General features: G+C 41.4%; 1 protein-coding gene and 5 non-coding genes across 6 annotated transcripts; all 6 read left to right on the top strand.

The window, feature by feature from the left end:
• Nucleotides 1–1,698: 1,698 nt before the first annotated feature.
• Nucleotides 1,699–1,770, top strand: trnaq-cug (transfer RNA glutamine (anticodon CUG)). The gene has a single exon. It is a non-coding gene; the product is annotated as a tRNA-Gln (tRNA).
• A 1,068-nt stretch (nucleotides 1,771–2,838) lies between these two features.
• trnal-cag (transfer RNA leucine (anticodon CAG)) lies at nucleotides 2,839–2,921 on the top strand. The gene has a single exon. It is a non-coding gene; the product is annotated as a tRNA-Leu (tRNA).
• Nucleotides 2,922–13,659: 10,738 nt separating this feature from the next.
• Nucleotides 13,660–13,731, top strand: trnaq-cug (transfer RNA glutamine (anticodon CUG)). The gene has a single exon. It is a non-coding gene; the product is annotated as a tRNA-Gln (tRNA).
• Nucleotides 13,732–14,395: 664 nt separating this feature from the next.
• Nucleotides 14,396–14,478, top strand: trnal-cag (transfer RNA leucine (anticodon CAG)). The gene has a single exon. It is a non-coding gene; the product is annotated as a tRNA-Leu (tRNA).
• A 1,906-nt stretch (nucleotides 14,479–16,384) lies between these two features.
• Nucleotides 16,385–16,683, top strand: LOC148098595 (signal recognition particle RNA). The gene has a single exon (XR_015720764.1).
• Nucleotides 16,684–22,569: 5,886 nt separating this feature from the next.
• Nucleotides 22,570–25,272, top strand: LOC148098594 (uncharacterized). The gene has a single exon (XM_087852254.1). It carries the CDS (start codon nucleotides 22,657–22,659, stop codon nucleotides 25,270–25,272), a length of 2,616 nt encoding a protein of 871 aa, XP_087708380.1. The 5' UTR covers nucleotides 22,570–22,656.
• The last annotated feature ends 651 nt before the right edge of the window (nucleotides 25,273–25,923 follow it).

Here is a 25,923-nt window from a genome sequence, read left to right as displayed (position 1 = left end):
TAGAATCCAGTGATCTGAATTCAAAAATTGGAGAGACCTGCTTTTTGGAGGTGAAACCATTCTGCATGTTTTCTGTGGCACACCAGAACTGTGCTACAATTGTGTTTTCAGTGAGAGGTGTATAAAATCAAGCAGCTAACCATGACCTCTGTCTTTACAAATACTTGTCAATCACTATGTGGTGCTAAAAAGCTGTCTGAAATTCAGTTGTACACCACTGTGACAAAGTGGATGAGAAGACAATTTGTCCATATTCTTAGTTAACATTCTTGTTTTGATTTAACCATATTTCACATTTAATCTGCAATAGGCAAACATCTACTATCCCGGGTTTGTTTATGTTTTGCACTTTTACAGGTTATATAATATAACATCTTGGTTTAAATCAATTCCTACAAGTTTGTTAAGTTAACATGTTCTTTATTTCAACTGTTAATTTGTATTGTTTAGAACTTACCTTACCTACCTGTCTTCCAGAAACAAAAGGACGAAATGTAGTTTTATTTCCTGCTTTATAGCTTCTGGGTTCATCTGAGGTCACAGGAAGAGACCAAGTGCAGAAGGGGAAGAACTCTTATAATTTAATAAAGTTGATTTTAGAGGGTTTATGAAGAAGTAGATTTATTGTTATAATATGTATTGATTACACCAGAGTTCATGTTGCCAGTAAAGAGGAGAAGTAGAGACTTGAATATAATCATGTTCATCGTATCTACCTACTGAATGGAATAGTCCAGAGGAGAAATTGTTTGATTAAGTGGACTATTTAAGCAGAAGAACTCAGGTGTTTCAGGAAAAGGTTCGGGTCAGTGTAGCTGTGTGCAGTTTGACCTTAATTTCCGTTGATTTAAGTTTAGTTATGTTTATTTGAACTGAGTTAATTATAGAGTTGAGTTTCTTATTTGTTTCTTTGTAAATATTGTTTGGGTCACAAAATGGTGAATAAATCACTCGCTACACTGGACAGCATCAGTCTCCTGCACTTCTTTGACCGCATAAGTCGAGTCCTACCACAACCACACAAAGTTACACAATGGGGTGTCTGAGTGCTGAGTTGTGCTTGTGCGTAATAGTAACAAACACTCTCCTGACTCACTGACTCCACATCTCTAAACCTCCTCTGACTTTAACATCAGCATGAAAACTGGGAACTGCGAGCTCCCTCTTTGGATGTCATCACATTGACATTTTTCTTTTTTTATCATGAATCCCATCTCATTGTTGAAACTCACTTTTGGCTGGGCCTTGACCTCTTCTGTGCTCTTCTGTGTTGTGCCATTCGCTTTGCCAGAGGTTGTAGATAAGTAGACAAATCTTCCCATATCATATTATTGTGAAGATGAGCGTACTCCCTAAAATCCTCTACTTATTTCAGAATATCCCTCTACAAGTACCTGTAGGTCTTTTTCTTAACTTAAAGAAAATTATTACCAATTTTATTTGGCAAAATCATCGCCATCGGCTTCGGTTAACTCTATTATATCTGCCATTTGACAGGGGTGGGCTTAAGGGTCCTAACTTTCAGTGGTACTATTTGGCTGCACAATTGCGCATGATGATATACTATTTCTCATCTGATCCACCTCCGGCATGGGTTTACATGGAACCATTCTTACTTAATTGCTCTTGAAGTTACTCTTAATTCAGAATACTTTTTGGCAGGTTGCCACGACCTGACAGTATAAACACTACAACAGGGGTTCCATGATGTAATGGTTAGCACTCTGGACTCTGAATCCAGCGGTCTGAGTTCAAATCTCGGTGGGACCTGAGTTTTGGGAGGTGAAACCATACTACATGTCTTCTCTGGCACTTTGAATTTCTGTATGAATTGTGTTTTCAGTGAACGCCGTATAAAATGAAGCAGCTAACCATAACGTCTACCTTTATAAAAGGCTTGTCAATCACTAAAGAGTAGTGCTAAAGAGTAGTACTAAAGAGCTGTCTCAAATTCAGTTGCACACCACACAAAGTTACAGAGTAAAAGTCACAAACATGCTGCTCACTCAACAACTGTACAGCACTAAACCTCCTCTGTCTTTAACATCAAAAATCAAACATGAGCATCGTGGTATGGGTTTCCATGGCTGAACAGCAGCTATGTGTTTTGTGAAGTATAATCTTTATGTTTTCCAAAGTAAAGTTTTAAGCCCCACTTGTTTTAAATCTGCAACATGTGTAACAGCAGCATGCCATGAAAATTTGATGATAACACGTGCATGCTTATGGTGGCCAAACAATTATGTATGTAAACAACACTTATCTGACTAAACTACGTTGAGGTAATGCAGATTTTATTCTTATTTTATTGGCGAGGAGAGAGGATGGAACCAGAAATGCATTTATCCCCGTGTTCTGTGTTGATGAAAATCACCCAACAGGAAAGCAGCTGGGCATTCATTTGAAACCAGTTCACAGGTTGGGCTGTGGTTCCCCCTCTAGTGTCTCTGCTTGAACTTTCAACTGTGAACCTCTTACATCCAACCTTCCCAACTGCTCATCTCGCAAATGACAAAATGGAAGAACCCAGAATGTCTTTTTTTTTTTACCTAATTTTTATACCTGCTCACACTTTTTCACGCTTCCCTCACAGGACGTCACATTTCACACTTTGGCCATCCAATCAAGTTGTTGACATCTAATCATTCCTGTCCACCCACACCTGATCTTTCTATTTTGATGTGACTTACAACATTTAACACAAACTTTTAAATCAATATATTTTCTTTGTAAGTATTTTTCATTTGTTTTTGTTTATTACATGCACTTAACATACAAGTATGTTGCATGGAAATCAGCAACTGCGCTGGATTATTCACTAGTGGTAGGTTCTAGCATGTCAGGATGGCCGAGTGGTCTAAGACGCTGCGTTCAGGTTGCAGTCTCCCCTAGAGGCGTGGGTTCAAATCCCACTTCTGACAATTGAATCTTTCCCCTTCTTTCTTACTGCTACTCATGGGTCTTTGATCAGCGGTTGTTGATCAATGGTCATGAGAATTTGCATAATCATGATGAAGGAACTGACCTCCAAGCCCACTGTTCCTTCAGGTGGCTGCTTTCAGTCATTATGCAAATATACTGTTTATAAGATTAGTTTGTTTGTCTGCTGACTGCAGATTTCCCCAAAGTCAATGAGAATCACAAAAATGAAATTGAATGTCAGCAACGTGAGCCATCAATTGGGGTATTTGTTGAAGACAAACCCTGTGTAGCTCTGTTAGATTCAGGAAGTAATCGCTCTCTGGTTAGACAAGACAGTCTTCCTAGGGATGTGATCTTTTCAGGAGCAACAGTGGATGTGTGCTGTATTCATGGTGATAAGGTATCATACCCAGTTGCTGAAGTTGCAATTGAAGTAGAAGGCCAGTGTTACACTCTTTCAGTGGGAGTGCTGCAAACTTTGCCTTATCAAGTGGTGTTGGGCCGTGATCTCCCAATACTCACAGAGCTAATAGCCAAGCATTCCTGTCAGACTGAAACCATTGAAAGTTTGTTAGCAGTCACAAGGTCAAAAACTAAGGAGCAACAGGTTAATGCTTCGGGTTGGGATGACTTGCCTTTCGCAAATGAGGATGCACCATTGGACGAGTCTAGCACTCGTTCTAAACCAAAAAAGAGCAAGAGACAGAGAAGACATGAAAAGGTGAAGGGAACAAGAGTAGCTGAACACATTTTAGATCCTTTAAAGACTGAGTCTCTCCCCAGTGCTAGTCAGGTTGCTAGGCTTCAGAAAGAGGATCTAACACTTAAACCATTGTTCTCTAAATGTGTTCCAGAGTCAACTACAGTTGAGGGAAGGCAGGAAGTGTTTGTGGTTAAGGGAGATTTGTTGCATCGTCGTAGCAAGATTGGTGACCAGTTGGTGACCCCCCAGAGTTTGAGATCTACCATTTTGAAAATGAGTCATTCCATTCCCTGGGCAGGACATTTGGGACAATCTAAAACATTTTCTAGAATGATTCCCAGATTTTACTGGCCCCAACAGTTCAGTGATACGGTACAATACTGTAAAGCTTGCCCACAGTGCCAGTTAACAGCTCCAGGCAGGAAAGCAGATAGAGCTCCGCTTATCAGTATGCCCATCATTGATACACCCTTTTCACGCATTGCCATGGACATTGTTGGCCCACTAGAACAGAGTAAAGCAGGTCATAAGTACATACTTGTAGTTTGTGACTATGCCACAAAATATCCTGAAGCCTTCCCCCTGAAGAAAATAAAGGCTCGTCAGATTGTTAACTGCCTGATTCAGTTGTTTTCCAGAGTGGGTATCCCAAAAGAAATCATCACAGATCAGGGGACCAATTTCACTTCTAAGATGCTCAAAGAAGTATACAGTTTGTTAGGGACTGGTCTTAACACCCTGGATCCCTATCACCCACAGACCGATGGCCTTGTGGAGCGATTTAACAAGACCTTAAAATCAATGCTCAGGAAATTTGTGAATGAAACAGGGTCAGATTGGGACCAATGGCTCCCATTTTTGTTATTTGCCTACCGAGAGGTTCCACAAAGTTCTACTGGGTTTTCACTATTCCAGCTACTTTATGGGCATCCTGTCAGAGGTCCAATGGATGTTCTGAAAGAAGCTTGGGAGGGTTCGATGTCAGAGCAGAGGTTTAGTGAACTCTCATATGCCCTCAAAATGAGAGACAAGCTCGAACATTTCCAAGAGCTTGCTAATAACAATCTGGCCCATGCGCAACAGCAGCAGAAACAAAGATATGATAAAGTGTCAAGAAGAAGAGTCTTCCGTGAGGGACAGAAAGTTCTTCTACTGTTGCCAACTTCTGAGAGCAGTCTTCTTGCAAAGTGGCAGGGGCCATATGAAATCACAAAGAAGACAGGCCCAGTCACATATGAGCTTCATTTACCAGACCGTCGAAAGAATCATCAAGTGTTCCACGTCAATCTTTTGAAAGAGTGGACTGACCAGCCACGGGACTCAACATCCATGTGGGCATGTACAGTTGTGGATGAGGAAGAGCCTCAGGAGCAGTACTTCCCTTCTTCAGCTGTCAAAACTGTGTTTCCAGACTTAGACCATTTGCCTTTGGAAAGACGTCAGGAGGTGCAATCACTTATGACTAAAGGACTCTTCAGTCTAAAGCCAGGTCGTACACACCTCATTGAACACAAAGTCACTTTGCATTCTCCAGACCAACGGCCAATTAGAGATACCACTTGCCGTATCCCAGCTAAGCTATTGCCTGAGTTGAAAAGTGAGCTGGAGGAGATGCTGGCTGCAGGAATCATTGAGCCATCACACAGTGAGTGGTGTAGCCCTGTTGTGCTTGTACCAAAGAAAGATGATCCTAAGCTTAGATTTTGTGTAAACTTTTCTAAGTTAAATTCTGTGTCTGCTTTTGATCCTTATCCAATGCCGAGGGTTGATGAACTAATTGATCGTTTGGGAAATGCTAAATTTCTGACTACCCTTGACCTCTGTAAAGGTTATTGGCAGGTTCCCTTGACAGACTCATCTAAGGACTTAACAACATTCAGAGTGCCAAGTGGACTGTTTAGATTCACAGTGATGCCCTTTGGTTTGCATGGAGCACCAGCTACATTCCAAAGGTTGGTGGATCGAGTGTTGAAGGGTGCAGAACAATATGCAGCTGCCTACATTGATGACATTGTTGTTTATAGTGGTACATGTGAAGATCATCTGAAACATCTTGCTGATGTGTTTCGACGTATCACCAATGCTGGACTTGTCATAAATGCCAAGAAATGTCACATCGCCAAGCCCGAGGTGCAGTACCTGGGTTATGTAATAGGGGGTGGAGGCATTCGCCCTCAGGTTGGAAAAGTGGATGCAGTTGCTGCAGCACTCTTGCCAAACACAAAGAAAAGGTTGAGATCATTTTTGGGATTGGTGGGTTGGTACCGTCGACTAATTCCAAATTTTTCATCAAGAGCAGCTTTATTGACTGACATGACAAGAAAATCTAGTCCTACAAAGGTCAGGTGGACGAAAGATGCTGAGAATGCATTTAATGATTTGAAAGACTGTTTGTGTCAGAAACCTGTTTTGCAGCATCCAGATTTTAACCTTCCCTTCACGGTACAAACAGATGCCTCTGAGGTGGGTCTGGGAGCTGTTTTACTGCAAGGAGAGGAAGGGCAGCAGTTGCCTGTTCAGTACATCAGTCGAAAACTTTTTCCAAGGGAAATGAGGTATTCGACCATTGAAAAGGAGGCATTGGTGATTAAATGGGCTCTAGACACCTTACGATATTATCTCGTTGGAAAAGAGTTTGTTCTTGAGACTGATCATCGTGCTTTGCAATGGATTCATAATATGAAAGACACTAATGCCAGAATAACAAGATGGTATTTATCTGTCCAGCCTTTTCGTTTCCAGGTCCAGTATAGACCCGGACATAAGAATGTCATTGCTGATTTCCTGTCCCGTGACTCAGAGGAGTAACGGACTTAAGGGGGGGGGAGTGTGACAAAGTAGATGAGAAGACAATTTGTCCATATTCTTAGTTAACATTCTTGTTTTGATTTAACCATATTTCCCATTTAATCTGCAATAGGCAAACATCTACTATCCCGGGTTTGTTTATGTTTTGCACTTTTACAGGTTATATAATATAACATCTTGGTTTAAATCAATTCCTACTGTAAAGGTCCAGTTTTGTTTATTGATCTAAGCCTGAACAGCTATGCGTAGTGTCCAGTAGAGGGCTCTGTTGCTTAGTTAGCGGCAAGCTGCACTTCCAGCTCAGACCGGTTTTTGTGGCGCACATGTCCCAGTAGGCAGCTCTCGATGAAGCATGAAGCAGCGTGATACCGGACTCTAGCAAAATTAACAATTTGCAGCCCTTGGAAGGCAGAGTGAGGTACATGTTTTAAGTTTTATTTGTTTTCTTACTTGATATTTTGTTGTATTTTCTTCTTTATTTGAGTTCATATTTGTAATAAGCGTCTAAGAAAATGTATTTTGTGTTTCTGTTTAGTTTTCACGGTGCATTGGCGCACCTCAGCACTGTGAGATTCTGAATGAATCTTAAAGTAAAAATTACTGCACCCGTCGAGGCTCTCTCTATTTCTTCCTTGGTCCGGGGGACTGTTACAGTGGAAACTCGATCGCTGAGTGAAGGCTACTTGCTAGCTCCCGTGCCAGATGAGTGCAGCCCGTGCCACGAGGTGGGTCCGTGTGTCAGCTGTGAGAGATTTCTACACCAGTCAAGATCATCTTTGCTTCGTCGCCTACCTCCACTTTGAACTCTGATGGTCACTTTACAGAGGTGCAGGTATTATGCCCATTAAGGACTTTGCTGATAACAAAGTTAAAATGTCTGCAGACTAATTCAGAGTTACTTGCCTTAAATATTTTGTGGTTACAGCTTTAAAGGTATACTGCATTGCACTAAGTAATTACAATCTTTAAATTGTATGGGTTTATTCTTCTTGAAAGTAACGTTATGGTATATCAGCAGTATTTACAGTTACATTTTGTCTAATATGTGGGTGCTAATCTGTTTATTTATGTGATGTAAATGTCTGATGTGAGCATTGTTTCCAAAAAGTAACACTCACGTAAGTTTAAGTCCAGACGTTATTGCATAGAGCAACATACACATAACAGTAACAAAATGTTGAACCCTGCTGAAGAAGCCAACGACTCAGAGCAACAAGGAGTAAGATCCAGCAATCGTGAAAGGCATTTAACTGAAAAAGGTAAAGAAATGCAGGAATATGAGGCAAAGAAAAATGAGAAGGCATTTAACAAAGCTTATGACACTTGGAAGAAGGCAGCTAAAGAAATCAGAACAAAGCTGAAAACTTTCTGCTCACCTGAAGAGCTAAACAATGCCAGTCATGACATAAGAGACAAGCACACTGTAGTACAACAGCATTATGAACCCATTCGCCGCAGCCAATCCATGACGCCAGACATTGTTAAGTGAATGGATGCTTGTGCAGTGCTTACAACTGACATTTGTGAAGTTATTGCTAAACGACAGGAAAATATCGATCAGCTCTTTAACGATCGCCTTGAAAAGGAAAGAGTACGAGTGATGTTAAACAAAAGGGACTATGGTTCTGTGTTTGGTGATACCAAAACTGAAACGTCGTTCCCAGAGGGTTCAGTCGCACGCTCAAAGGCAGATTCTACTGGCAGTCGCGAGGTGGAAGCAGAAGCTGAACTTGCAGCTAAAGTGGAACAAGCAAAGGCCACACAAGAAATATTGGCACAGGAAACCAAGATCAGCCAAATGGAAAATGAGTGGAAAATAAAGGAAGTGGAAACAAAGGCAAAGTTGGAGGAGGAAAAGACAAAACTTCAACAGTTAAAGGCAGACAGTGAAGTGAAAGTAGCAGCTGCACGAGTAAGAGCCCTTAGCGTTCAAAATGACATTGAAAGCTATGATCAGGTGTCCTGCTACAACTTAGAAAATTCCGCAAATCTCCCCAACAGCGCACCACGGCTCTCTTTAAATCCACGAGCACCGACATTTAGACCTCACAATTCTACTCCAGAACGTGAAGAACTTAGTTTAGTTCAAGCCCTTGCCAGCTCTCTTACCCTAAACAGGCTTCCTGTACCTGAGCCCACCATCTTTAGTGGCGACCCCCTAAAGTTTATGGATTGGAAGGTATCCTTTATGGCACTAATTGGTGACAAACCTTTACCGGTGTGTGAGAAAATGTTGTATCTAAAGAGCTATCTTGCAGGTGGAGCACGAAAGGCAGTAGAGGGATATTTCTTCCGCAACAGTGAGCAGGCATACGCAGGCATTTGGAGCGTTCTAGAGGAAAGGTATGGCAGCCCATTTGTTATTCAAAGAGCCTTTAGGGCTAAACTCACAAAATGGCCTAAAATACCTGCCAATGATCCTATAGCACTGAGGGAGTTTGCAGATTTTCTCCAAAGCTGTGCAGAGGCTATCCCTCAAGTCAAAGGCCTAGAGATCCTTAATGATTGTGAGGAAAATCACAAGCTTCTAAGAAAACTGCCTGAGTGGATAGTGCAGAGATGGAGCCGCATTGTGGTGGAAGAGCTAGACAAAAGCCAAGACTACCCCAACTTCGCTCGCTTTACAAAGTTCATACAAAATGAAGCTAAAGTAGTTTGCAATCCTGTTGCCTCACCATTCCTAATGAATGAAAGGGCATCAGAAGAGCGGCATGTTAAAAGAGCGAAGGCACTCAGTACTACCATCCAACCAAAGTCTCCACCAATCCCAGTATCTACTTCTAGACCTAAACCCCCATGTTTGTTTTGCAAAGAAGAATCGCACGGCATAGCTAAGTGTCCTGCTTTTGCAGCGAAAACTAGTGATGACAAGAAAGTTTTCATTCAAGAAAATCGTCTCTGCTTTGGGTGTTTGAGAAGGGGTCATGTAACCAAAGAATGCAGAGGACGTCACTCCTGTAGTAAGTGTGGTCGGCGTCACCCCACCTGTCTACACACAGAAAGAGGGAATGAACCTAAAGAAAGGAAAACTGAGGATTCTAAATCCCCAGATGAAGGTGCAAACAAAGAAGTGCATAATGTTATGACTCATGTACTAACGAGGAAACCATCTTCCACATCCAGCATAGTACCAGTATTTGTGTCAGTTGCATCTGAGCCTGAGAAAGAAATACTTACATATGCCCTGCTTGACACCCAGAGTGACTCATCCTTTATTTTACAGGATTTGGCCTCAGAACTAAATGTAGACGCCCAACCAGTGCAGTTAAAGCTTAGCACCATGACTTCCGTCGACACAGTCGTTGCAAGTAAACTTGCCAACAACTTACAGGTGCGAGGGTTTGACTCTGAGACTCGTGTCCGAATAGAACAAGTCTACTCTCGTGACTTTATCCCAGTTGACAAGTCTCATATCCCTACCAAGGAAACTGCACTTCAGTGGCCACACCTTGAAGGCTTAGCTAACAAGTTACAGCCATTGTAGAACTGTGAAGTAGGTCTATTGATTGGTTATGACTGCCCATCAGCACTAGCCCCCCTAGAGATCGTCACAGGCAAAATAAACGAACCTTTCGCACAAAGAACCCTACTATGGATGGAGTATTATTGGTTCTGGTAATCCTCACCTAGACAGAGAAGGTAACCAGAGTTACGTGCACAGGATCACAGTCAAAGAAATGCCCATACCATCAGCCACAGATGTACTCAAAGTCCTAGAGACTGACTTTAATGAGAGAAACTATGAGGATAAGTATGTATCACAGGATGATGTTCGCTTCATACAAATCCTCAGTGATACAATAAAACAAAGACTAGATGGGCACTATGAGATGCCGCTTCCCTTCAAGGGCAACGATCCACCAGCGCTTCCCAACAATAAGAAGCTAGCAACAGTCCGACTGCAACACTTGAAGAAAAGGCTAAAGGCTGATAAACAGTATCATGAACATTACTGTTCCTTTATGAGAGACATTATCAGCAGTGGTGATGCAGAATTAGCCCCTCCTTTGACCGATGCTGAGACTGCATGGTACATCCCACACCATGGGGTATATCACCCGAAAAAACCAGCCAAGCTAAGAGTCGTCTTTGACTGTTCAGCAAAATTTCTCGGTGTCTCATTAAACGACACTCTTCTCACAGATATGATCAACTCATTGGTGGGGGTACTCTGTCGTTTCAGAAAGGAAAATGTAGCCATAATCTGTGATATTGAGAGAATGTTCCACCAGTTCTCTGACATGCGCAACTATCTAAGATTTCTGTGGTGGCAGGATGGACAATTAGACAAAGAACCCAGAGAGTACAGAATGGCTGTACATCTATTCGGTGCCAGTTCATCCCCTGGATGTGCTAATTTCGGCCTGAAATATTTAGCACAACAGTACAGAGCAGACTATCCTAAGGCCTCAGAGTTTGTTGAACAGAACTTTTATGTAGACGATGGTCTAACTAGTGTCCCATCAGTTAAAGAGGCACAAGAACTCATCACCGAAACACAAGCACTTTGTAGACTTGGCGGTCTACATCTGCACAAGTTCAACTCAAACCAAAGTGATGCGCTTTCCCAGCTGGAACCCTCAGACAGAGCAGACACCACAGAACCGCTCGATCTCAAACCTGACACAACAGCTGAAGGCCATGTGCTCGGCATCCAGTGGTCAATCAAAAATGACACTTTCAGTTTCAAAATAAACACTAAGGACCAACCTCCTACTCGCCGGAGCATACTGTCAGTGATCTCATCCCTGTACGACCCACTAGGGTTCGTAGCTCCCTTCACCTTAAGAGGCAAAGGTATCCTACAGGAACTGTGTCGCAGAGGCACTGAATGGGATGACCCCCTTCCTGACAACTTGCGTTCACGGTGGGAGGACTGGAAAGATGGTTTGGAAAGACTAAAATCGGTTGCAGTGCCTAGATGTTACCACCCACCAGAACTAACAGACATTGTAAAGGTGGAACTGCACCACTTTTGTGATGCTAGTGATTTAGGATATGGTGCATGCTCCTATATTAGGTACCTCAGCAACGAGAAGGTTGCACTGCCTCCACCAGGAAAGTTTGTGAAAGAGGACTTATATGCAAGGAAACGGAGTAGATGGAAAAGAGAGTACCTTCTGAACATATCTACAAGACAGAATGCTTCCCAGAAATCAGTGGCAACTGGCTTGAGTGGTTGAAGCACCAGAAGAAGATGACGGGTTGGTCCGCAGAGTCAAGCTTCAAGTTGGCGATCAAGGCTTAATAAAGAAGCAGGGAACAGCACACAAACCTCACATAGTTGAGCGACCTGTTCAAAAGCTTGTAGTTCTATTAGAAAATAACTAATTGATGTTTCAATCAATACTGTCACATCAGGCGTATTTTTGCGAAAGTTTATTGATGATGTACTTGAAATTGTGTTCGTTCTTGTAGTAATGTGCATATGTTAAAGCTGGAAATCATGTAAAGAATATTGTTTGTTATACATGATTTGGTGGGAGTGTAAAGGTCCAGTTTTGTTTATTGATCTAAGCCTGAACAGCTATGCGTAGTGTCCAGTAGAGGGCTCTGTTGCTTAGTTAGCGGCAAGCTGCACTTCCAGCTCAGACCGGTTTTTGTGGCGCACATGTCCCAGTAGGCAGCTCTCGATGAAGCATGAAGCAGCGTGATACCGGACTCTAACAAAATTAACAATTTGCAGCCCTTGGAAGGCAGAGCGAGGTACATGTTTTAAGTTTTATTTGTTTTCTTACTTGATATTTTGTTGTATTTTCTGCTTTATTTGAGTTCATATTTGTAATAAGCGTCTAAGAAAATGTATTTTGTGTTTCTGTTTAGTTTTCACGGTGCATTGGCGCACCTCAGCACTGTGAGATTCTGAATGAATCTTAAAGTAAAAATTACTGCACCCGTCGAGGCTCTCTCTATTTCTTCCTTGGTCCGGGGGACTGTTACACATACAAGTTTGTTAAGTTAACATGTTCTTTATTTCAACTGTTAATTTGTATTGTTTAGAACTTACCTTACCTACCTGTCTTCCAGAAACAAAAGGAGGAAATGTAGTTTTACTTCCTGCTTTATAGCTTCTGGGTTCATCTGAGGTCACAGGAAGAGACCAAGTGCAGAAGTGGAAGAACTCTTATAATTTAATAAAGTTGATTTTAGAGGGTTTATGAAGAAGTAGATTTATTGTTATAATATGTATTGATTACACCAGAGTTCATGTTGCCAGTAAAGAGGAGTAGTAGAGACTTGAATATAATCATGTTCTTCGTATCTACCTACTGAATGGAATAGTCCAGAGGAGAAATTGTTTGATTAAGTGGACTATTTAAGCAGAAGAACTCAGGTGTTTCAGGAAAAGGTTCGGGTCAGTGTAGCTGTGTGCAGTTTGACCTTAATTTCCGTTGATTTAAGTTTAGTTATGTTTATTTGAACTGAGTTAATTATAGAGTTGAGTTTCTTATTTGTTTCTTTGTAAATATTGTTTGGGTCACAAAATGGTGAATAAATCACTCGCTACACTGGACAGCATCAGTCTCCTGCACTTCTTTGACCGCATAAGTCGAGTCCTACCACAACCACACAAAGTTACACGATGGGGTGTCTGAGTGCTGAGTTGTGCTTGTGCGTAATAGTAACAAACACTCTCCTGACTCACTGACTCCACATCTCTAAACCTCCTCTGACTTTAACATCAGCATGAAAACTGGGAACTGCGAGCTCCCTCTTTGGATGTCATCACATTGACATTTTTCTTTTTTTATCATGAATCCCATCTCATTGTTGAAACTCACTTTTGGCTGGGCCTTGACCTCTTCTGTGCTCTTCTGTGTTGTGCCATCCGCTTTGCCAGAGGTTGTAGATAGGTAGACAAATCTTCCCATATCATATTATTGTGAAGATGAGCGTACTCCCTAAAATCCTCTACTTATTTCAGAATATCCCTCTACAAGTACCTGTAGGTCTTTTTCTTAACTTAAAGAAAATTATTACCAATTTTATTTGGCAAAATCATTGCCATCGGCTTCGGTTAACTCTATTATATCTGCCATTTGACAGGGGTGGGCTTAAGGGTCCTAACTTTCAGTGGTACTATTTGGCTGCACAATTGCGCATGATGATATACTATTTCTCATCTGATCCACCTCCGGCATGGGTTTACATGGAACCGTTCTTACTTAATTCAGAATACTTTTTGGCAGGTTGCCACGACCTGACAGTATAAACCCTACAACAGGGGTTCCATGGTGTAATGGTTAGCACTCTGGACTCTGAATCCAGCGATCTGAATTCAAATCTCGGTGGGACCTGAGTTTTGGGTGGTGAAACCATACTACATGTCTTCTTTGGTACTTTGAATTTCTGTATGAATTGTGAACGCCGTATAAAATAAACAACACTTATCTGACTAAACTACGTTGAGCTAATGCAGATTTTATTCTTATTTTATTGGCGAGGAGAGAGGATGGAACCAGAAATGCATTTATCCCCGTGTTCTGTGTTGATGAAAATCACCCAACAGGAAAGCAGCTGGGAATTCATTTGAAACCAGTTCACAGGTTGGGCTGTGGTTCCCCCTCTAGTGTCTCTGCTTGAACTTTCAACTGTGAACCTCTTAGATCCAACCTTCCCAACTGCTCATCTCGCAAAAGACAAAATGAAAGAACCCAGAATGTCTTTTTTTACCTAATTTTTATACCTGCTCACACTTTTTCACGCTTCCCTCACAGGACGTCACATTTCACACTTTGGCCATCCAATCAAGTTGTTGACATCTAGTCATTCCTGTCCACCCACACCTGATCTTTCTATTTCGATCTGACTTACAACATTTAACACAAACTTTTAAATCAATATATTTTCTTTGTAATTATTTTTATTTGTTTTTGTTTATTACATGCACTTAACATACAAGTATGTCGTATGGAAATCAGCAACTGCGCTGGATTATTCACCAGTGGTGACTTCCAGCATGTCAGGATGGCCGAGTGGTCTAAGGCGCTGCGTTCAGGTTGCAGTCTCCCCTGGAGGTGTGGATTTGAATCCCACTTCTGACAATTGTATCTGTGCACTTCTTTCTTGCTGCTACTCATGGGTCTTTGATCAGTGGTTGTTGATCAATGGTCATGAGAATTTGCATAATCATGATGAAGGAACTGACCTCCAAGCCCACTGTTCCTTCAGGTGGCTGCTTTCAGTCATTATGCAAATATACTGTTTATAAGATTGGGGAAACCTGCAGTCAGCTGAGACTGAAGAAGTCACTTGGATGAGTGACGAGACGTTTCTCCCACTGAAAACGCTACATCCAGATGAACAGAATCAACCTTTGAAGACTTCTTACTGTTGTGACAAAATACACTTTAAACTGGCAATTCTATATCAGTGGAGAACCAATTCCAACAGTCTAAGAGATGTCCATCAAGAGCCTGGGACGGTGGTATAATGTAGACCTCAATGATACCTGGCAACTTGAAAAACTAAGGCAAAACTTGGCTTATGACCTCAGGCGGATTAACAACACTACACTCCTTGATTGAGGCTTAAGATTTCACTCAAGGACTCCCGGGACCCCATAGTGAGGGGCACTGCTCCCACCCTGGCAACAGGGAGGAAGTGGACCCCAGCCACGTCTAGGCTACAGGCCAAATCGGCTCTGAGCCATAATGACGTTGTGGGTCGCGTCCAACAGGGCAGAGAAGGATTTGGTCTTGGCAACCTCGGTGGCAACAGGTATCTGTAACCGAACGTCAAAAAATGGTGGTGGAGGAGGTGTGTCGAAAGGAGGAAACAGTAAGACACGCCAGAGCCATAGCTGTGGCCAAGTAGGGTCACTGGATGAATTGGGAGAGTGTTGAAAATAGGAAACTCTTATGGAGTGAAATCTGGAGAAATCGGTGGGACCTGATTTTTGGGGGGTGAAACCATACTGCATGTCTACTCTGGCACATTGAATTTCTGTATGACTTGTGCTTTCTGTGAGAGCTTTATAAAATCAAGCAGCTAACCATGACGTCTGCCTTTACAAAACACTTGTCAATCACTAAAGAGTTCCTTCACTTGTCAGTCACTATGTGGTACTAAAGAGCTGTCTGAAATTCAGTTACAACCCACACAAAGTTACAGATTGGAGTATCCGAGTGCTGAGGTGCGCTTGTGCCAAAAGTCACAAACACTCTGCTGACTCACTAACTGCACAGCTCCAAACCTCTTCCGACCTCAAAGTCAGCACAGAAAGTGGGCGCCACGAGCTTCGTAGTATGTGTTTACATGGCTGAACAGCTGCTATATTCGAACAAACGCCTCCAGAGGAGACTGCGACCTGAGCGCAGTGCCTTAGACTGCTTGGCGACCACAAACCTGAACAAGTTATCATTACGTGACATGCAGTATGGTTTCACCTCCCAAAAAGCAGGTCCCACCGAGATATTAACTCAGATCGCTGGATTCAAAGTCCAGAGTGCTAACCATTACACCATGGAACCGATGTGAAAATATGTGAACTGTCAGGTCATGGCAACCTGCCAAAAAGTATTCAGCCAAATGATCAGTATGGATGACATTGTAGATTATTCGCACTACGTTTCCATGGCTGAACAGCTGCTATATGTTATGAGAAGGATAATGTTTGTTTCTTCCAAAGTATCTAATAGTGGTAACCTCCACCAAACTGTCACTAGAATGGCCGCGCGGTCTAAGGCGCTGCGTTCAGGTTGTAGTTTCCCCTAGAGGCTTAGGTTTGAATCTCACTTCTGACATTGAAGCTTTTCTCTTCTTGATATTGTGACAAAATACTCTTGGGTTAACCACGAGCTTTCTAAAAACTTGCATATAACGATTGTGCACCATTCATTCCTCATCTTTGCTGCCCATCATTACAACTTTGCTAATGATGGGCAGCAGGTTAGTGTCATGATGTCACCTCAGACATAGTTAAAAGCCCTGTTAACGTAGCTGCTTCTTGCCGGGTGCGGTGGCGTGTGCCTGTAATCCAAGCTACCGGGAGGCTGAGGTTGGAGGATCGTTTGAGCTCAGGAGCTCTGAGCTGCAGCAGGCTATGTCGATCGGGTGTCCGCACTAAGTTCGGCATTGATATGGTGATCCTGGGGGAGCCTTGGACCACCAGGTCACCTAAGGAGGGGTGCACCGGCCCAGGTCGGAGACGGAGCAGGTCAAAGCCCCCGTGTCACTCAGTAGTGGGATCGCACCTGTCAATAGATGCTGTAGTGCAGCCTGAGCAATACAGCGAGACCCAATCTTTATACACATCCTTATACCTGTCTCTGCCTCACACAGCAGCCTCATAAGGACGTCTTGGTCTTTTTAATTCAAGTCCAAAACACTCACAAATCTGCTGCTCTGCTTGTCCTTCACCACCTCCACCTGCAGGACAGCTGCAACTACATCCTCCACCCTAAACACGCCACTGCCCAGCAGGTGGAGACAAACTCAAAGTAGGACATTTTATTGGTAAGGAGAGAGGATGGAACCAAAAATGCATTTATCCCCGTGTTCTGTGTTGATGAAAATCACCCAACAGGAAAGCAGCTGGGCATTCATTTGAAACCAGTTCACAGGTTGGGCTGTGGTGCCCCCTCTAGCGTCTCTGCTTGAACTTTCAACTGTGAACCTCTTACATCCAACCTTCCCAACTGCTCATCTCGCAAATGACAAAATGGAAGAACCCAGAATGTCTTTTTTTTACCTAATTTTTATACCTGCTCACGCTTTTTCACGCTTCCCTCACAGGACGTCACATTTCACACTTTGGCCATCCAATCAAGTTGTTGACATCTAGTCATTCCTGTCCACCCACACCTGATCTTTCTATTTCGATCTGACTTACAACATTTAACACAAACTTTTAAATCAATATATTTTCTTTGTAATTATTTTTATTTGTTTTTGTTTATTTGTTTTTGTTTTTATCCAGCTCCACCTGACCCAACATGGCCTGCAGCAGGCCCAGACTGGACTGATCCCCGCTGAGAGAGGCAACAGGGGAGCCGTCCAGCTCTGATCATGGGACCACCTTCCTGCTCCTTTCTTAACCTCAGGCTATCCATGTTTGCACATGGAAGTGTAGGATATCCCAGAACACAGTTGTACCTACAAATATTAATGAGTTCAGATGGATTAATAATTTTCTTTGACCAAAGGTCTCCTGCCTATATGAAAAACTGGTAATGGTCAATCTCCAAAAGTTAATTCTGTTCATCTGGACGTAGCGTTTTCAGTGGGAGAAACGTTTCGTCACTCATCCGTCTCAGCTGACTGCAGGTTTCCCCAAAAGATGGTAATGGTCAGGTTTTGCTTTCCCCTCCAGCACTCAGGAGAAGATACAGGAGTGTAACAGTATGATAATTTGGCTCAGTGATAAAACTCCCAGGACTTAATTACCTGCAGCGCAAACACAGCACAGATTGAGGATAAATGAACGATGTGACACATTTTCAGTGCCTACCAAACAAACCTGAGCGCTGCATTGCAATGAGGTGTGCAAGCCAGCAGGTGCAGGTGGAGTGGCTAATTTCGGAACAAACAGTGATGGAGCTTCTTCTTTGCACTTCACACAGACACATTTACTCTGCTGGAGAATATTCAGGCAGAGCAGGATGTGCTGCCACTTTTTAAAACATAATTTGCTCGACGAGAGTTCTGCTGAGCAAACACGCAGCTCATTTAAACACACCTGAATTATCCTGATGTTTCAGCTCTCTGCTGGGGTCCAATTAAAGGCCCTCCCATCGCCAACACCACTGTGTCCAACTTCCACTCCAGCTCTGCCGTCCGCTGCTGTAACCCTGCCTGAGAGGCACATCGTCACCAACTCATGATTTATCAGCATAGCTGGACTAACAATAACCTAAGCCCAGTCCCAAATGCAGGGCTGTAGCCTCCTCTCTCAGAGTCATGGTTTCAGCAGTGAGAGCATCAATGAGCCTCTGCTGCTCTTTCAGCTCCTCCTCCAGTTTTCTCCTCTCCTGTGCCTCCTTCATCTTCCCTCTAACACATTACAGGCAGACAGTGATTTAAACACATATAGCAGACTGCATCAAAGCAAACCTGCGCTAAAATTTAAAAACTGAAAAACTATTTATTGCTGCTAGTAGCAGCAGCAGCTACGCTCAGATGATCAAGCTAAATCTCTGACACTGTCACAGTTTTATTCCACACCACACACTGTGATGCAGGACCAGGACTGAATTATAGGAACTGAGGTGAGATGACAAAGCTTTGAGAGCAGCTCCATGAAAATATAAGAATATCAGTGTTACCCTTCAGCCTCTTAGTAGCTGCACATATAGAATAAATTTCAAAATCCTGCATCACCTCAGTCTCAAGTGACAAGACTTGGCATCAGACCTTGAGGTCAAGGTCACGAAGATGCAAACTTTTTCAAGACTTGTACTAGATGTATCTATGGTATCAATTTGAAAATACAACATTGCTTCGTTTTCAAGTTATTGTATTTGCAAACCTGGGCGTCCATGGCACGCAGGCAGGTGGCAAGGTGAAGGTGGGATCCTTGACCTTTAAAAGGAAGCAGGAAACAAACAGAAGATAACTGACTGAAGATGAGCTCGAGCATGATCACAGACAGTGAAGCACAGAAGACGGAAGCACATGAAGGGATATAAATCTGTCTAATTAAGAAGCAGAAACCACTGTGAGTCTATTTCAACCTCGTTAGTTTAATATTAAAGCGACAGCAGGTGCAAAATTACAAAACTCTGAAGCAGGGAATGGCTTGGCAGACCGTTGTTCTCTCCTGATCCCTCCTGACGGATTTTTGCCTACCCTCGATTTTCTTTGTGTCCATCCCACCAATTCCGGTGGTCTCGGGCAAATGCCAGTTCAATAAAGGGAGAAATTTCAGAGATGGATTCTTCTGCGTCTGTTAGGTTTTGTATTGTTGATTGTCATTTATGCTTAGAAATATCTACTTATATATGCTTAGAGTTTTATAATTAGTTTTAGATTGGTAGAGATGTATAATCGATTGTGTAGTGATAGGATGTGTGATCCTTAATAGTCTGCAAAGGCTTTGTGTGCATTCCAGAGTGTTCTGGCATCCACACCCACACTCTGGGAGCATGGGAGAGGTCGTACCTTCTCTTATTGTTTTATGGTAGGATAAACGTGGCTATATCTGTTGTAGGCTAAGTGCCTTTTGTTTAGATGGACTGCTGGACTTCCAGACCAGCAGGTTTAGGGAAGTCTTTATGGGGTCACACTCTGACCACACACACACACACACACACACACACACACACACACACACACACACACACACAGTCCTTTGTTCACATGTATACCTATGTAAGATGTTATATGTTAATGACCCTATGCATGTTATATATATTATATTATATTATATTATATTATATTATAATATATATATATATATATATATATATATATATATATATATATATATATATATATATATATATATATATATATATATATACATATATATTATATTCATGTTACCACAATAAAAGGAGTGCTATGGGGAACCTGGCTGAGAGTCTGACGGAGGTCAAGTGGTGGAACGACACTTGGCTCCAGGCAGGTTTCCCTCATGCATGAGTAACACGAAGAACTTTGCCTACTTGGTGTTCAATGCTTTTGCTGTGTTTTTAAATTGTCTCGTTCCAGCGGTGGGCCTGTGCTAGACAGACCCAACAGCGTCTCTTTCCGTTATACGTGTGATGTCTTATCCTTCATATTTTGTTCTGACATGTGTTTGTAAGCCACCATGGCATTTTCTGGCCACACACTGAGTTTGTTTCCTCAATTTGGCTCTTATCAAATTTACAAGGGGATAAAACTAAACTGAGACTAATGTTACACTGAAATAACAATGCTTCTTTTTACTCTGTGTTGCCTCTGAAGTATAAAACCCAGTGGGAAACATAATCAGGTTTGTCTGCAACAACCCAGCATCACGCAGCGTGAAACTAAATGTGACCGTCTTAAAAACAAGAACCACATTTTTTTTGCTTTCCAGGAGTTCTGTTATCCTCGCTTATTGTGGATGTAAAGACCTGATACAGCCGTTTGTAAGACAACACATTTATGGTTATTCCTGACATACAAAGTGTGCAACAGACACATTGCATAGTTATCTATAATGTGCATTAATGAGGAAAAGGACAGAATTTCTTCTGAATTTCCACTTTCATTGATTTCCACCCGTGATATTTCATTTCCCAACATTTTCACATGGAACAGCACTGAAAAAAAGGCCATGTTGGATTTACTTGATTCAATAGTGGACATTGGTTGCACACAAACGTTTTGCTTTGGCAGAAACTTAAACAACTGAGTTAAATCAACACAACTTATTCATAGTCAATAAACCTGTGCATTTTGTGTTCATAAAACGTGATTGAAACATGTTTAGATGAAGTAAGTTGAGCTCTTGGAATATTTTAATCCTTCACAATTTTGTCATTTTATTTCAACAGTATTCAATAACCTTAACCACAGTACTACTTGATTACTTAAATACTGCATGTTGTCTTCATATTACATAATGTTCAACAAAGTCTAGAGTCTGGTTATCATAAAGGTTGAATGGATCTACAACAATTAACATCCTCTTATCGTTATGCTGGTTGCAGGGGTGGGGGGGTAGGTTATGAGGCAGGGTACACACTGGACAGCTCACCAGTCAATCACATAGAGACAAACAACCATTTGCATTCACATTCATGGTGAATTTAGAATCACTAATCAACCTAAGCTGACTCTAATAACTGCAGGAGGTCACAAGAATACCCAGAGAAAAACCAGTGCAAACTAGCCATATTTTGGATTTGAACCCAGGACCTTCTTATTGTCAGGCAACAGCGCTAACCACCATGTCACCAATCCAGGGTTAACAAAAGTAGGAAAGCTATGATTTCAAGGCTTGATGCAGAATTTTCTGTACGTTTTTGTCCTTGACAGGTTAAACCACAATAAAAAGCAATAGCATACATGTTGTGTGTGTGTAGTTGTCTGCCTCTTATAACTCTAGTGATTTTCCTGCAGTTTGAAATCTCATGTGATCTTGTTAATTTCATGAGTCCAGCAACTAACCACTCTTACTAGATTGTATCATGTCATCTCAACAAGAACAAATTAAGTTGTTGAATTTTGTACAGATCCTACATGATTTAATTACATTCAAGATAGAAACATGAAAAATTTGTGTTCAAATTACAAGGTAGACTTTTTTAATGTAACAACCACCCAATTTACTTTTTTTGGTTTACCAAAAAAAGTAGAGGCGGTTGTTCGATTTGACTGAGTTGGATGCCTTCCTCAAACCATGATCCAAAGCGTGCAAGACTGAAATCCCGTGCAGTGTCGCGAGATTTAACATTGCTATATCATTGACTTACTTCACTCGAACATGATATGAACAATTTAATCTACCCTCTCTGCATATTATGTAGTTTCTAAACTATATAGTTACACTTAACTTTAAACCATGAGGCAATTGTATCAAATACACGCAAGATGCTTACATAAATCCAAGAGCTGGCCAATCCCTTTTTTTCAGTGAGTTTAACAAACCCATAATACTATCATATAAACTGCAATATTGAATAAAACAAGGAGTTAAACAGAAAAACAAACAAACCAAAAATGGTTTTAAATCCTGATTTGTATCAGCTACCTGTTAACCTATATTAGTTCCTTTCAGATTAATCAAAGTTTCCTTTAGATGTTGTTCTAACTCTCTGATCAATACAATCCACTCAGTTCTATTGATTTAATTTAACCTGATTCAGTCCACCCAATGCTTTCACTCACTGTATGCGCAAACTGTCTAGTTATGATATCCAGTAACACTTCAACGAGTTACCAATACAACTCAGACACAATGAATTTGTTTTGAAAGGTGCTATATAAATAAAACTGTACTTTTATTTACTTTCTTTACTCACTTTTTATGTTATTGCAATAACACTTTTTACACTTTTTTTTAACACAAAAGAATTATCCTCATTCAAAAGTCATATAAGAACCTCATTGGCTTACGGAATGTTGATGTTATTTAAAAAATTCATACAAAAACATGACCTCATTCAAAAATGTCATGTGACAACCTCATTGGCTTATGGAATTCTGATGTCACAGGCTTCTAAAGCTTTGATCCTTTGAAGCTTTGATCCTCATGAATCCTTAAGTAGGGGTGAGGAGGTACAACTTTTAGTCCGTTATTTGCAGCACTTATGTTAGCAGCATTCAAACGTTCACCAGTAAAGCATTTTCAAACATTTGGATCCTTTTCGTACTCACGGTATACAGACTCCAACATGTCTCAGAAAGAGCAAGAAAGACAAGGAGCTGACACCAGCTCTATTCCATGGTATGAGTCCCTAGACCCTTATATCAGCTCTCTTCCTTGGGATGAACAGGTAGAATTAGAGGAAAAGCGATTAGAAGAAATGGAGAATGAAAATCTCATGAACAGAGAAAAGATTAAGATCCTGACAGATGAAAATGAGAGAAAGAGCGCTGAATTAGAAAAATTATCCTACCAGCTTCAGGAAAGGGAAGGTATTATTGAGGAGAAACAATGGGCTCTCCAAGATAAGAAGAATCACGAGCTCCAAGAAAAGCTTGATGAAGCTCTAGAAAAAATTAAAGATCTGCTCCAAAATGAGAAAAAAAAGAGCATTAAAGGGGATAAAATGCTCAAGAAGAATCAGGAACTCCAAGAAAAGCTTGATGGAGCTCTGGAAAAAAATAAAGATCTGCTCCAAAAGGAGAAAAAAGAGAGCATAAAACAGGAAAACATGGTCAAGAAGAATCAGGAGCTCCAAGAGAAGCTTGACGAAGCTCTGGAAAAACTGAAACAAACCCACCAAGAAGAGAAGCAACAGTCCACACAGCAGAGAGACATGCAGAGCAAACTCCAAGCCATGGAGGAAAAATGCAAAGCGCTGCAGGTGAAACATGACAAAACTCTGCACAAAAGTCAACAGTTGCTTCAAGACAAGAAGCAAATGGAAATGAAACAGAAGGAAATGGACTCCAAGCTTGACGAGATGGAGGAAAAACACAGATTGCTCCAAATCAAGCTTGAGAAAACAGTGAACGGAAATAAAGAGTTAATTCAAGAGAGAGAGCAACAAGAAATGCTCGAGAAAGAAACAGACTCCCAGCTTGAAGTCTTGGAGGAAAAACTGAAAATGCTGCAAATAACTCTTGAGGAAACACTGCTCAAAAATAAAGAGTTCCTTCACGAGAAAGACCAACAGAAAATACAAAAGGAAGAAATGGATTGCAAGCTGAGGAACATTGAGAAACAAAATGAAGGCTTGCAAGTGATGCTTGATGAAGCTCTGGAGAGAAATAAAGAGTTTCTTCACGAGATAGACCAACAGAAAACACAAAAGGAAGAAATGGATTGCAAGCTGAGGAACATTGAGAAACAAAATGAAGGCTTGCAAGTAATGCTTGATGAAGCTCTGGAGAGAAATAAGGAGATCCTCCAAGACAAGAAACAAGAGCCCGTAGAGCAGAGAGACCTGCAGAGCAAACTCCAAGCCATGGAGAAAAAATACAAAGCGCTGCAAGTGAAACATGATAAAACTCTGCACAAAAGTCAACAGTTGCTTCAAGACAAGAAGCAAATGGAAATGAAACAGAAAGAAATGGACTCCAAGCTTGACGAGATGGAGGAAAAACACAGATTGCTTCAAGTCAGGCTCGATAAAAAAGTGCACAGAAATAAAGAGTTAATTCAAGAGAGAGAGCAACAAGGAATGCTCGAGAAAGAAACGGACCACAAGTTTGAAGTCTTGGAGGAAAAATGCAAAATTCTCCAAATAACTCTTGAGGAAACACTGCTCAAAAATAAAGAGATGCTTCACGAGAAAGACCAACAGAAAATACATCAGGAAGAAATGGATTGCAAGCTGAGGAACATCGAGAAAAAAAATGAAGGCTTGCAAGTAATACTCGATGAAGCTCTGGAGAAAAATAAAGAAATCCACCAAGACAAGAAAGAAGAGCCCGTAGAGCAGACAGACTTGCAGAGCAAACTCCAAGCCATGGAGGAAAAATACAAAGTGCTGCAAGTGAAGCATGATAAAACTCTGCACAAAAGTCAACAGTTGCTTCAAGACAAGAAGAAAATGGAAATGAAACAGAAAGAAATGGACTCCAAGCTTGACGAGATGCAGGAAAAACACAGATCGCTCCAAATCAGGCTTGATAAAAAAGCGCACGGAAATAAAGAGCAGCTTCAAGAAAAAGACCAACAGAAAATACAACAGGAAGAAGAAAAACTTGATCTCCAGAGGAAAAATCAAGCACTCCAAGAATTGTATAACGAAACGAAGTACAAAACAACTGTACTGGAAGGAGAAAAGAAAAAACTGGAAAAACAATGCTCAGCGATGCAGAGTAGCATCAAGGAGATGCTGAGAAAAAATACCGAACTTGAGGAACTTTCTAAGACCTTGAAGTACAAAAACACTGAAATCCAGGCGCAAAAGCAAGAACAACAGAAAACACATAAAGACCTGCAGTGTAGACTTCAAGAAATCCAGAAGAGAAACCAGCAGCTGGAAGACATGCACACAGATGTGTACGAGGCAAAGCGAATAGAGGAGGCAACAGTTGAAGAACTGAAAGACAAGCTTAAAGAAAAACAAGAACAATTAGAAGACATGGTGAAAAGATGCAACAAACTTGAGAAAGAAAACGCAGAAACAATCGATGAGCTGAAAACCCTCATCATTGAGAAAAAAGTGCTCGTGGAAGAGTATTTGAAAAAGAAGAAAAAACGCTTCCACTGGTTCTGGAGGAGGGACACTGCTGTTTCTCACCCGATGTAACCTCGTCTTCCTCCACCTCTATTCCATCTTCATTTCCCTCCTTCCCCTCCCTCCTTTTACTTTTTTCACCCTCACCCTCCGACCAGTCTCGGCAGTTGACTGCCCCCTCCTGAGCCTGGTTCTGCCATAGGTTTCTCCTTTAGGAGTTTTTCCTATCCACTGTCGCCTGGTGCTTGCTCAGAGGGGATTGTTGGGATTTTCTCTCATCTCTCTCTTTCATTCTTTCTATCCCCCCCCTTTCCCCCCCTTCTGCCTTTTCCTTTACCCAATAAACACAATTGCCCACATTTTACATGTGTTTGAAAAATGTCTTCATTCAACAATAATTCATCTTAGGTATAAAAACAAGAAATAGGTAATAGCTGCATGTGTGTTTGTGTGTGTGCATAATATACATACTTGTTTCCCAGAAAGAATTAATACTAGATGGATAGAGACAGGGTTTAAAGACTAGAAATGAAAACATGTGAGTCCTGTCTTTAAATAAAAATATATAATTCCCTATATTCCTATCTATTCCAAACAACGGTAATAAGTAACAAAGTTTCAAATTTGTCTTTCATTTTCACTCTTAATTTACAAACCATGAACAAGAGGTCAGAGGTCAAATGTGGCACGATACCTTAAATCTTTCTATGATACTTTCTGTAT

Source organism: Neolamprologus brichardi, chromosome 15, assembly GCF_056152115.1.
Source record: "Neolamprologus brichardi isolate AB-2024 chromosome 15, ASM5615211v1, whole genome shotgun sequence".
Classification (NCBI taxonomy): domain Eukaryota; kingdom Metazoa; phylum Chordata; class Actinopteri; order Cichliformes; family Cichlidae; genus Neolamprologus; species Neolamprologus brichardi.
This window is presented reverse-complemented; position numbering and strand designations above follow the sequence as displayed.